Genomic DNA, 13198 nt, shown 5'->3' on the forward strand with positions numbered 1-13198 from the left:
GTGAGACTCTTATCTCCAATTAATCACCAGAAAACTAAAGTGATGCGTGGCTCAAGTCAGCAGAGCGCTGGCCTTGAGCTGAAGAGCTCAGGGACAGCACCCAGGCCTAGAGTTCAAGCCCCACGACTGACCAAAAATAAATAAATAAATAAATAAATGTATATAATGAACTAATATCCTACACAGTTTCAAAAAATAGGAGAGAACATCTCCTGATTCATTCCCTGAGGCCAAAATTAGCTAACACCAAAACCAAAGATGTAATAAGATAGATCAATATCTCTTATGAATATGTTAAAAATCCTTGACATGTAATCACAGCTACTTGAGAGGTGGACATCAGGAAGACGGTGCTTAGAGGCCAGAATAGGCAAGGAGCTACTTATTTAGTAAGATCTGCTTCCCAATGAACAAGCCAGACGTGAAGGTGAACATCTGTAATTCAAGCTACATGAGAGATGTAAGTGTGAGGTCAGTTCCAGACAAAGGCAACACCTGAACTGAAAATTAAAAGCACAAAGGCCTGAGATATGACACATGTGGAAGAGTACCTAACAAAAGAGAGCAAACCAAATCCAGGAGCATTTAAAAGATGATACACTGTGACTAAGTGGAATTTATCTAAAAAATATAAGGATTTGTTCAAGCCTCATGACTGACCAAAAAAAAAAAAAAAAAGAAAAATCTTGAGCTCAGGAACAGTGCCCAGGCCCAGAGTTCAAGCTCCAGGACCAAAAAATTAAAATTAAAAAAAAAGAAGAAAAAAAAAAGAAAAAGTTGCCTCTTCACTTCAAACGCTACAAAATAGAGCAATCAGGTGTAGGATATGGCAATCTCACTTCTGGGGATTTACACAAAAGACCTGAAATCTTCAGATTACTGAAGGTAGCCAAGTTACACAACCAACCTAAGCGTCCATCAATGGATGGAGAAAGTGTAGTACATAAGTACAGTGGAATACCATTAACCAATGTCTGCCACATGACAACATGGATGCAACTGGGGAATATTATGCTAAGTGAAATATGACAAATACAGAAACACAAATACTACATGTCCTCATTCAAATGTGAAATTTAAAATAATCAAACTTGGAGAAACAGGGAGGCATGACAGTTATGTATTTTGTTTTCCCTCTTTACTATTACGGCATGAACTCAGGGCCTCGGGTTCACTAGGCCTAGCCACTTCTTTTTCTTCTCTTCCCTTTTCCTTTTTTTTTGGTCAGTTGTGGGGCGTGGACTCTGGGCCTGGGTGCTGTCCCTGAGCTCTTCATCTCAAGGCTACTGCCCTACCCCTTGAGCCACAGCCCACTTTTAGTTTTCTAGTGGTTAACTGGAGAAAAGAGTCTCATGTTCTTTAGTGCCCAGGTTGGCTTTGAACCAAGATCCTTAGATGTCAGCCTTCTGAGTAGCTAGGATTACAGGCGTGAACCACCACGACCACCTTCCTTTTCCTTCTTGTACACAAACAGAAGGCCAAATCAAGAAAATGATCCCATTTGCAATAGCCTCCAAAAGAATAAAATACTTAGGAATTAACTTAACCAAAGCAGTAAAGGTATTATTTAATGAAAACTATATAAGCCTATCAAAAGAAATTAAAGAGGACACTAGGAAATGGAGAGACATCCCATGTTCATGGCTAGGGAGAACCAACATTGTGAAAATGGCTATACTGCCAAAATTGATATACAAATTCAATGCAATCACCATCAAAATCTCAAAGACATTCTTTACTGAAATAGAAGATACAACCCAAAGGTTCATATGGAACAAGAAAAGACCTAGAATAGCCAAAACAATTCTAGGCAAAAAGACCAGTGCAGGTGGTATTACAATACCAGACTTCAAACTCTACTATAGAGCCATAATAACAAAAACAGCATGGTATTGGCACAAAAATAGACCAGAAGATCAGTGGAACAGAATAGAAGATCCAGAAATAGAACCACATACCTATAGGCAACTTGTATTTGACAAAGGAGCCAAAGATATACAGTGAAACAAACACAGCCCATTCAATTATTGGTGCTGGCAAAACTAGGCAGCCACATGCAGAAAACTAAAAATTGACCCTAGCCTTTCGCCATGCACAAGCATTAACTCAAAGTGGATCAAAGACCTCAGTGTCAGACCGGAAACCGTGAAGCTGCTACGTGATAGAGTAGGAGAGACACTGGAACTCATAGGCACAGGCAAAAGATTCCTGAACAGAATCCCAGGGTCACAACAGATTGGAGAGAGACTTGATAAATGGGACTACCTAAAAATAAAAAGTTTTTGCACAGATAAACGCATAGCCACAAAAGGAGAGACAGCCAACCAACCGGGAAAAGATATTTACCAATAATACATCAGATAAATGCTTAATATCCAGTATCTACAGGGAACTCAAGAAACTAATCCCCACACCCCCAACCAAACAAACCAATCACTAAATGGGCAAGGGAACTAAAGAAAGGCTTATCAAAAGAAGAGATTAAAATGGCATAAAAGCATATGAGAAAATGTTCATCATCCATGGTCATAAAGGAAATGCAAATAAAAACAACCCTAAGATACCACCTTACCCCAACAAGAATGGCCAAGATTTTGAACTCACTCAGACAATGACAGTTGCTGGTGGGGTTGCGGAGAAAAAGGAACCCTACTGCACTGTTGGTGGGATTGTAAACTAGTTCAGCTACTCTGGAAAGCAGTGTGGAGGCTTCTTAAAGAACTGAAAATAGACCTTCCCTACAATCCCGCCATACTACTTCTGGGCATCTATCCTGAACACCATAACCCAAGATATGATAAGGACACCTGCTCAGCTATGTTTATCTCTGCACTATTCACAATAGCTAGGCGATGGAAACAATCCAGATGCCCTACTGCAGATGAATGGATACAAAAAATATGGTATATATAGGGGATATATATATATACATATATGTACACACACAATGGAATTCTACATAGCCAACAGACAAGATAAAATAATGAAATAATGGCATTTGCAGGGAAGTGGATGAATCTAGAATGAATCATGTTGAGTGAGACAAGTCAAGACCAAAGGAACAAAAGGCGCATGGTATCCTTAATATGTGGCTTTTAGATCCAAGTAGTACAAGAGCAAGGACTCAATATTTGCAAACCCAATGCTATGGATAGGGTATGGGAAATAGAAACACAACTACATAGACATAAAAACTTATGACTCTGCTTGCCTAGCATGCAAGAAGACCCGGGTTCAACTCCTCGGTACTACATACATAGAAAAAAGCCGGAAGTGGTGCTGAGGCTCAAGTGGTAGAGCTCTAGCCTTGAGAAAGTCCAAGGACAGTGCTCAGGCCCTGAGCTCAAGTCCAGGACTGGCAAAAAAACAAAAACAACAACAAAAAACCCCAAAAACTTATGACTCTATAGACATAATGTTTTATTACAGAGATTAATATGTATCTATGATATACAAACAATTAGCCTAATTTTGATTATGCTCTAAAAGCTAAGTGCCAGTGATTGTATATAGAGATTCCCTTCTTGAATACTTGTTTAACATGTCACTTGAAATATGATGTAAAAATCAATGTTGATAAATTCTTTAATAAAAAAATAAAAAAGTTAAAAAAAAAGACAAAACTTTTTTTTTTTCCCCAAATAGGGTACTGCCTTTGCTCAAAGCCAGACTTGGCTCCAATTTTCTTTTCTTTTCTTTTTTTTTTTTTTTTTGCCAGTCCTGGGCTTGAGCTCAGGGCCTGAGCACTGTCCTTGGACTTTCTCAAGGCTAGAGCTTTACCGCTTGAGCCTCAGCACCACTTACGGCTTTTTTCTATATATGTGGTACCGAGGAATCGAACCCGGGTCTTCATGCATGCTAGGCAAGCACTTTAACCACTAGGCCAAACTCCCGTCCCCTTGGCTCCAATTTTCTTAATTCCAATTCTCTCAAGGTAGGAATTACAAGTATGAACTGCTTTTTTTGTTTGTTTTTGAGATCAATTACATAGTATGGTGACTATAATAATTTCATATTGTACATTTTTAAAATTGCCAAAAGAGTAAATTTCAATTTTTATCACAAAAATGGTAGTTGAAATGATGGACATGGTAAGTAACTTGACATGCTTATTACATTTTGTATTCATAATTACTAATACCACTTTGTATCTCATAATGGAAAATATTATAAACTGTCAGCCAGGCACCAATGGCTATTATCTGTAATCTTAGCTACTCAGGAGGCTGAGATCTAAGAATCATGGTTCAAAGCCAGCTTAGGTAGGAAAGTTTGTGAGATTCTTATTGCCAATTAACTACAAAATAATAATAATAATAGCCAGCAAAAAAAGCTCAGGGATGGTCCAGGAGCGTAGCCTACTGGTGGAGTGCTCACCCAGCATGCATGAAGCCCTGGGTTTGATTCCTCATCAGTACCACACACTCAAAAAAAGCCAGAAGAGGTGCACTGTAGCTCAAAGGGTAGGGTGGTAGCCTTGAGTTGAAGAGCTCATGGACAGCGCCCAGGCCCTGAATTCAGCCCCAGGACTGGCAAAAAAAGCTCAGGGACAGCACACAGGCTCTGAGTTCAAGACCTAGGACTGGCACACACACAAAAAATTTTTTTAAATAAACTGTCAATTTACAACAGCAAAAACAGTATGATTTAAAGACAAACAGACCAATGGACTAGAGAACCCAGAAATAACTCTCACATGTATGTTCAAATGATTGTGCCAAGACAATCTGACTTGTGAGCCACTAAGACAATCCCTATGCTTCAGGTGTGGGTGGAGGCAGGACCCGCAGGGAGGAGTCCGATGAGATGATAAACCAGCTGCTGCATGTCACTCCCTTTCTGAAGTCACCACGCCTGTCCCCACACACATGCTCTGCGTCCACATTCCAACCAAAGCTCTGCTCCTCCAGCCAGTCTTTCCTGACCCCTGGGGCTCCTCCAAAGAGCACTCACTTCCCTTTACTCTCTGTTCTTAGGTCCCTAAGAGGTTTCCTCTCAGTGGATAACATCACCTTAGGGACGGCCTCAGGTGTGTATTATAGGCAACCTTTGATCCCAGGCCTCTGCAGAGATCTTTTACTCTACTCTCTGTCAGCTAGTTAGCCATTCTCCAGGTACAGATGGGCACTTAAGGAGCACCGGCTCCCTGATTCTCCTGTGGGCTCTGTGATGGGAAGATGAGACAGTCCCACACTCTCCATCCCGTCGAGCACTCCACTGCCTTACTTACAGGCATTTGCTGGAAGACGAGCACCTGGATGAAGATGATGGGATCGCATTAGCAGCTCATGTGAAAATTCTACAATGGATTCTATGTATTCTTAGTAACCTTCCCATAGGTTACTAATTGAGCAACAAAGCCTAAAGTGCTTAGGAAATAGCACGCAGACCTAATGTGTTCAAGTCTCAACCAGGAACTTCCAACTTCTCCTTAACACTCCCAAGGGAAATCATGAACAAGGTAAGTGCCTAGGTGGGACAAGGGTTTCTGTCGGGATGCCCCCAGCCTGCGCGGCAATGTACTACATCCATCTTTTCAATCTGTTTTAGAGAATCATTAAATCAAAAGCTTGGAGAAGGGTCACCGGGCAAAGCGTTACAAGCCCTCTTTGGGCTGACCTTTCATCAAAGGGAAGCAGCTGCAGGAGGCTGCTGGTCTGCAGGGAGTCTATTCTTCACGTCACATAAGCCACCGAACCTTCCTAGCCGGCCTACTAGCTGGAAGTTCAGCACTTTTCCCATAGTGAAGTCACAGTATAATATAAATAACTGTCATGTACACCAAAATGGATTAGTCCATCTTTATAATTTTCCAGTGTGGTAATGGTAGCCCAACACCACCTACTCAGGAGGCTGAGACCTGGAGAACCAGGAATCAAAGCCAGCCCAGACAATAAAATCTGTGACACTCTATTTCCACTTAAGCAGCAAAAAAGCAGACTAGAGGCATGGCTTAAATGGTAAAGCACTAGTGGAGCAATAAGAGGATCCTAATACTTCCAAAAAAAAATAATAGTATGATAAGCGAAACCCCTAAAAGTGATTAAAAAAAACAACTAACCCTCCTCCAGGTGTGCTGGGTATGGTGATAAACAAGACTGGAAGCCCAGCCTGCAGGAGACTGAACTAGGAGGATCATGAGTTTAAGGCCAGCCAGGTGAGACCTTGTCTCAAAACAAAAATGAAAATAAACAACTCTTCTAATGTACCCCTAAACTTCTTAGCATAGAAACAAAGATCCAGAGTCAACAATCAGCAGTATTCAGAGGGCCAAAGCAAGAAGAATGTGAGTTCCAGGACAGCCTGGACTAAAAGTGAGACCTTCAAACAGATGTACTTGGGTTCAAAATTAAAAGTCAACAATTACTCCCCACAGTTATGTAAAACAATGAGTGCAATATGGCTCATAAATTTGTGCTCATATGCACTTGAGCCTGCCAAGAAAAAAAAAACAAGCAAGTAATCAGTTTTTGCCACATCAAAATATATTCAGTATATACCTTACTTCCTGGTTTTTTGAAGAAATAATTTACCAGGAGCTTAGCCTACCAATAGACATCAAGTGGAATTCCTTCACATATTCATTAGGATGTCTGAATCTTGAAAAGTCTTACCAACTGCTTTAAACAAGTGCCTGCTGAAACACACTACCCTTCAAGGATTCCCCAGAAACAGAAGAGCCTCTGGACACTCACTTACCATGCCAACAGCTCCCTGAGGCTTCATCTACCTCCAAATCACACTGGCCAGATGGTGGAGAGATCCACAGGACTGTGCTTCCCCACCCTCGCGGCCAGGGCAGATTCCATTCACCACACAAGACAGGGCTGTGTCAAGATGCCCTCTCTGTGACCCTGCTCTGCCAAAGGTCAAGTACACTATCACTCCTTGTAACCAAGGAAGCTGCTGGTTTGCCAGCTGCTGAAACAGTCTCATAATACAATGAAGTGCTGGCAGGGAAGATGGGCATTGCTTTAGGAAGTTCTCCCTTCACCCAGAAGGTTGCCTTTGTTAAATCTTCTTCCCCACCACCCTTTCCCTGGAAGATTACCTTGCCTTTCCCAGAGCTCACAAGCATGTTACCATGGAGGCCAACCAACTCCAAACAGTTCTGAGGTTTTCATTCCCCAGCAAGGAGGGTGTGTTTGAACTCAGGGTCTCACCCATGCTAGTCAGCAGCTCCACTGCAGAGCCACACCTCTGGCCCCTCAAAACAGTTTTAAACCTATAAGGAATGGAAGGAAGAATTAGATAACAGCTTCTTCCTTCTCTCTCCAGGAACAATTCCTCTAGGCAACTGTTTGTCTTTTCTCACATTATTAGTCTAGTTTAACTGTACTAACTCTAATTTTAGATCTATTTCCTCTACCAAATACTTTTAATTTTATTCTACACATATATCACAGCTTACTTTAATATAAACATTTCTGTATAAATCATTATATTTTCTAGGAATATCAACTTGTTATAGCCTGGCCCTGAAGGAAATAAAAACTCCCCAAAGGAAGGAACAAATAGTTTAATATAACACTACTCAACAAAATTATTGAGCAAAATTATCAGAGTAATATAGTACTCAACAAATTGATTAATATCTGAGCTAACATATGGGCTCAGCTACTTATTTCATATGAGAATATATGATGTTCAAAAAACTTTTACCAAGGGCCTGGAGCATGGCCTACTGGTAGAGTGCTTGCATAGCATGCACAAAGACCTGGGTTCGATTCCTCGGTACCACATACACAGGAAAAAAGAAGCTGGAAGTGATGCTGAGGCTCAAGTGGTAGAGCTCTAGTCTTGAGAAAGCCTATAGACAGTGCCCAGGCCCTTAGTTCAAGCCCCAGGACTGGCAAAAAACAAAAAAACAAAAACAAAAAAAGCCTTTACTGGGCCAGGAGTTTGGCCTAGTGGTTGAGTGCTTGCCTAGCATGTACGAAGACCTGGGTTTGATTCCTCGGTACCACACATATATAGCAAAAAGCCGGAAGTGGTGCTGAGGCTCAAGTGTCTTGAGAAAGTACAAGGACAGGGCTCAGGCCCTGAGCTCAAGCCCAGGACCGGAAAAAAAAAAAAAAAAAAAAAAAAAGCCTTTTCTAAGCAGTGTACCTGTGGCTGACGCTGGTACTCGCCAGGCTGGCTACTTCTAGCTACTTGGAGGACTGCAGCCCAAAGCCAGTCCGGGCTAGAAAGCCTGTGAGATACTTATCTCCAAGTGAAGTCACTGCAGTAAAAGAAAGACTGCCAGTGCGCCAAACTGGAAAGGGACAAGTTCCTAAAATAACACAATCTACCAAGACTGAATTTTGAAAAAAAACAGGGAATCTGAGTGTGCCAACAAGTAGTAACAAGATTCAACAAGGAATCAGAACCTTCAAAAAGCAAAAGTGCTAGGCAAAATGGTTTTGCTTTGGGAGAGGAAAATATAAACATTTACTAATAATTATCATCAATCTCTGCCATACTTGTCCAAAAATTGAAGAGGAGATAATACTCCTGACCTCATTTTGAGGCCAGTGTCATAGCCAAAGACATCTCAAGACTATAGACTAGTAGCACTTATGAACACAGATGCAAAGATCCTTAATGCTGGCAAATTGAATTCAGCAGCATATCAAAAGGAATATACAGAATCGACAGAGGTAACATATGCCATGATGAATCAAGGTAGCAAAAGAAATCTACATTATCGTTTCAATTGATAGAGAAAAGAAATGTGACAAAACTTAATATCCTGACAGAAACAGAAACAGAACCACACACACACACACACCCCATACCACAAACACACATACCCCACTCAACAAAGCAGGGATAGCAGGAAACTATCTCAGCATAATAAAGACCATATATGAAAAATAAAAGCAAATATACCAAACCAGTGATGAAAGGCTGAAAACTTTTACTCTCAGATCAAGACTAAGACAAGGGTGCTTACTTGTAATATTTTTACTTAACTGTACACAAAGTCTTAGTCCAGAGCAATGAGGCAGAAAAAAAGAAAGGGAATCTAGGTGAGAAAATTTCTAGGTAGAGCTGACATAGGAAACCCCACAAATTACATACAAATAAACCCCTAAAGCTAAATGAATTCAGTAAACTTGTAGATCAACACACAAAAATGATTTTCACTTCTTTATATGAACACTTCAACAAAAAAAATTTAAGAAAATAATTTCATTTAAAAAGTATCAAGTATGGGCCCGAGAGTTTGGCCTAGCGGATAAAGTGCTTGCCTAGCATGCACAAAGACCCGGGTTCGATTCCTCGGTATCCCACATACACAACCAAGCCGGAAGTGGCAGAGACGAGACACAACCAAAACCGGAAAAGTGGCAGAGACGAGACTGCGACAGCGACAGAGAGCGAAAGAAGCGAGCTGAGCTGAAGTGAACAGAGCCCAACCGAGTGGTGGCCGGAGCGAGCGGGGCCGGAGCGAGCAGGACCGGAGCGAGCAGGACCGGAGCGTGCGGGAGCGAGCCGAGCCAGAGCCAGCGAGGCCGGAGCGAGCGGGGCCGGAGCGAGCGGGGCCGGAGCGAGCGGGGCCGGAGCGAGAAGGGGCCAGAGCGAGCAGAGCCAGGAGCAAGCCAGGAGCAGGGCCGGGCCGGAGCGGGCGGGAGCGACCCGGGCCGGAGCGAGCGGGGCCAGGAGCAAGCGACAGCTGGCCGGGCCGGAGCGAGCAGGGCCAGAGCGAGAAGGGGCCAGAGCGAGAAGGGGCCAGAGCGAGCAGAGCCAGGAGCAAGCGAGAGCTGGCCGGGCCGGAGCGAGCGGGGCCAGGAGCGCGTGGGAGCGACCCGGGCCGGAGCGAGCGGGGCCAAGAGCGAGCCGGGCGGGGCCGGAGCGAGCGGGCCGGAGCGAGCGGGGCCGGAGCGAGCGGGGCCTGAGCTAGAAAGAGGGCCTAGCCGGGCCGGAGCGAGCGGGCCGGAGCGAGCGGGGCCGGAGCGAGCGGGGCCTGAGCTAGAAAGAGGGCCTAGCCGGGCCGGAGCGAGCGGGCCGGAGCGAGCGGGGCCGGAGCGAGCGGGGCCTGAGCTAGAAAGAGGGCCTAGCCGGGCCGGAGCGAGCGGGCCGGAGCGAGCGGGGCCGGAGCGAGCGGGGCCTGAGCTAGAAAGAGGGCCTAGCCGGGCCGGAGCGAGCGGGCCGGAGCGAGCGGGGCCGGAGCGAGCGGGGCCTGAGCTAGAAAGAGGGCCTAGCCGGGCCGGAGCGAGCGGGCCGGAGCGAGCGGGGCCGGAGCGAGCGGGGCCTGAGCTAGAAAGAGGGCCTAGCCGGGCCGGAGCGAGCGGGGCCGGAGCGAGCGGGGCCGGAGCGAGCGGGGCCTGAGCTAGAAAGGGGGCCTAGCCGGGCCGGAGCGAGCAGGGCCGGAGCGAGCGGGGCCGGAGCGAGCTGGGCCGGAGCTAGAAAGGGGGGCCTAGCCGGGCCAGAGCGAGCGGGCCGGAGCGAGCGGGGCCTGAGCTAGAAAGAGGGCCTAGCCGGGCCGGAGGGCCGGAGCGAGCGGGGCCGGAGCGAGCGGAGCGAGCGGGGCCTGAGCTAGAAAGGGGGCCTAACCGGCCGGAGCGAGCAGGGCCGGAGCGAGCGGGGCCAGAAAGAGAAAGGGGCCAAAAAAAAAAAAGTATCAAGTTGTGTGGAAAATGAACTATGTAACCTGTGGGCAGGAGGAGGAATGGAAAACTGGGGAAAGCAAGGAAGAGGTAACATTGTTCAAAAAAGAAATATACTCATTACCTGACTTATGAAACTGCAGTCCCTCTGTATAACACCTTAATAATAACAATAAAATTATATTTCAAAAAGCATCAAATTGTATCAATAAGTATTAACCAAAAAGTATGAATAATATCAAAAAGAAAAAAATACCGGGCCAGGAGTTTGGCCTAGTGGTAGAGTGCTTGCCTAGCATACATAAAGACCTGGGTTAGATTCCTTAGTACCACATACATAGAAAAAGCCGAAAGAGATGCTGTGGCTCAAGTTGCAGAGCTCTAGTCTTGAGAAAGCCCAAGAACAATGCTCAGGCCCTGAGTTTAAGCCCCAGGACTGGCAAAAAATAAAATTATATTAAATACTGAGATACATGGGGCCGGGAGTTTGGCCTAGTGGTTAAAGTGTTTGCCTAGCATGCATGAAGACCCGGGTTCGATTCCTCGGTACCACATACATAGAAAAAAGCCGGAAGTGGTGCTGAGGCTCAAGTGGTAGAGCTCTAGCCTTGAGAAAGTCCAAGGACAGCGCTCAGGCCCTGAGCTCAAGCCCAGGACTGGCAAAAAATAAATAAATAAATAAATAAAATAAATAAATAAATAAATAAATACTGAGATACAAATTCAACCAAGATAATGACTTGTACACTAAAACCTACAAAACACTGCTAAAAGAAATTAAAACCTCGAGGTAAAAGCAGATACACTGGAAACTTTACAAGAAGGAATAAGGGATACACTAGGTCTCCTTGGCACAGGTCAAAACTTTCTTATTAAAGACCCAGAAACACAAAAAATCAGAGAAAGGCTGGATAAGTGGGACTGCATTAAACTGCAAAGCTTCTGTATGGCAAAGGACATAGCTAGCAAGCTAAATAGAAAGCCCAGAGAGTGGGAGAAGATCTTCACTAACCATACAACAGACAAAGGCCTCATATCTAAAATATATCAACAGCTCAAAAAATAGAATCACTCCAAAACTAATCTCCAAAGAAATAACCATCCCATTAAAAGATGGGCCAAAAACGTAAAGAGAGCCTTCTCTGAAGAAGAAATAAGAATGCCCTATAGACACATGAAGAAATGCTCAACATCTCTGGCCATAAAAGAAATGCAAATCAAAACAACTCTGAGATTCCACCTCACTCCAGTTAGACTGGCCATAATCAAGAAATCTAATAACAGATGCTGGAGGGGATGTGGCCAGGAGGAATCACTACTACACTGTTGGTGGGAATGTAAACTCGTTCAACCACTATGGAAAGCAGTATGCGGTTCCTCAAAAGACTAAACATAGAGCTCCCCTATGACCCAGCCATTCCACTACTTGGCATTTACCCAATTATCCAGAAGCAAGGACATACTAAATCCACCAGCACAACAATGTCCACTGCAGCACTATTTACCATAGTGAAGATATGGAACCAACCCAGATGCCCCTCAGTTGATGAGTGGATCAACAAGATGTGGTATTTATACATAATGAAATTCTATGCTGCCATCAGAAAGAACGACATCACCCCATTTGTAAGGAAATGGAAAGACTTGGAAAAAATCATATTAAGTGACATAAGCCAGACTCAAAGGAACATAGGCTCAATGGTTTCCCTCATTTGTCATAATTAGTATAAACCGTGGACTCTCCTAGCAGAGGTTTACAATAGGATAAAACCTAGATACCTAAGGCCACATAGGATAAGGCTAAATGAAAGGACCTCCAGGATATAGAAACAAGAGCCATATAATGTCTGATTGTTGTTCTTAATGTACTATGTTATTTCTCATCTCTTCTGTTGTCCCTTGGTTATCTCATATTGTTACAGTATCTTACCTTGTTATCTGTTATACTGTATCTATCTTTATTTGAAATAGGATAGGGAAGGGGGAAAACAAGATGAGGGGAGGGGATGGGGGGAGGAAAATGGGGACAAAAACATGAGAAGGGGTAGCAATGATTGTTAAGTAATGCACCTTCTATTTGGTGAATATAATGTAACTCTTCTGTTAATTACAATTAAAAATATATTAAGAAAGAATTTAAACCAAAAGAAAAAGAAATTAAAGAAGTAATTCATAATCCATACTCTCATGAAGACAGTTGTGTCAAGTATCAACATATTCAGCCAGGTCCGGTGGCCCACGCCTGTAATCCTGGCTACTCAAGAGGCTTGAGATCTGAAGATGATAGTGCAAAGCCAGGCCAGGCACTAAAGACCAGGAGACTCTGATCTCAGATTAATCACTAGAAAACTGGAAGTGGAGCTGTGGCTCAAGGGGTGGGGTGGTAGCCTTGAGCGAAAAGCTCAGGGACAATGTCCAGGCCCAGAGTTCATGCCCCAGTACCAAAAACAAAAACAAAAACAAGGATATCAATATACTCAAAGCAATGTGACTATTCCAATATTATCCTTATCAAACATGCAATGATGCTTTATGAATAGAAATTTTTTTTCAGATGGAATCTCTAGGAGTTCAAATAGCCAGTCTCTTAAAAGAGAAAAACA

At 43.9% G+C, this 13198-nt stretch overlaps 1 protein-coding gene across 4 annotated transcripts in view; it reads right to left on the minus strand.

The window, feature by feature from the left end:
* Nucleotides 1–13198, minus strand: part of Nr2c2 (nuclear receptor subfamily 2 group C member 2) — a 62975-nt gene that overhangs the window by 26082 nt on the left and 23695 nt on the right. The window contains exon 1 of one of the 4 annotated variants that reach the window (XM_090323904.1): nt 7052–7170. The exons of the other annotated variants lie outside the window; for them this stretch is intronic. Within the exon in view, the coding sequence (XP_090180030.1) occupies nt 7052–7078 (27 nt within the window). The 5' untranslated portion in view covers nt 7079–7170. Of the gene's footprint in view, nt 1–7051; nt 7171–13198 lie in introns of those variants that run through there. 4 annotated transcript variants of the gene reach the window in all.

Source organism: Megascapheus bottae, chromosome 33 (genome assembly GCF_031878675.1).
Source record: "Megascapheus bottae isolate mThoBot1 chromosome 33, mThoBot2.hap1, whole genome shotgun sequence".
NCBI classification, from domain to species: Eukaryota; Metazoa; Chordata; class Mammalia; order Rodentia; family Geomyidae; genus Megascapheus; species Megascapheus bottae.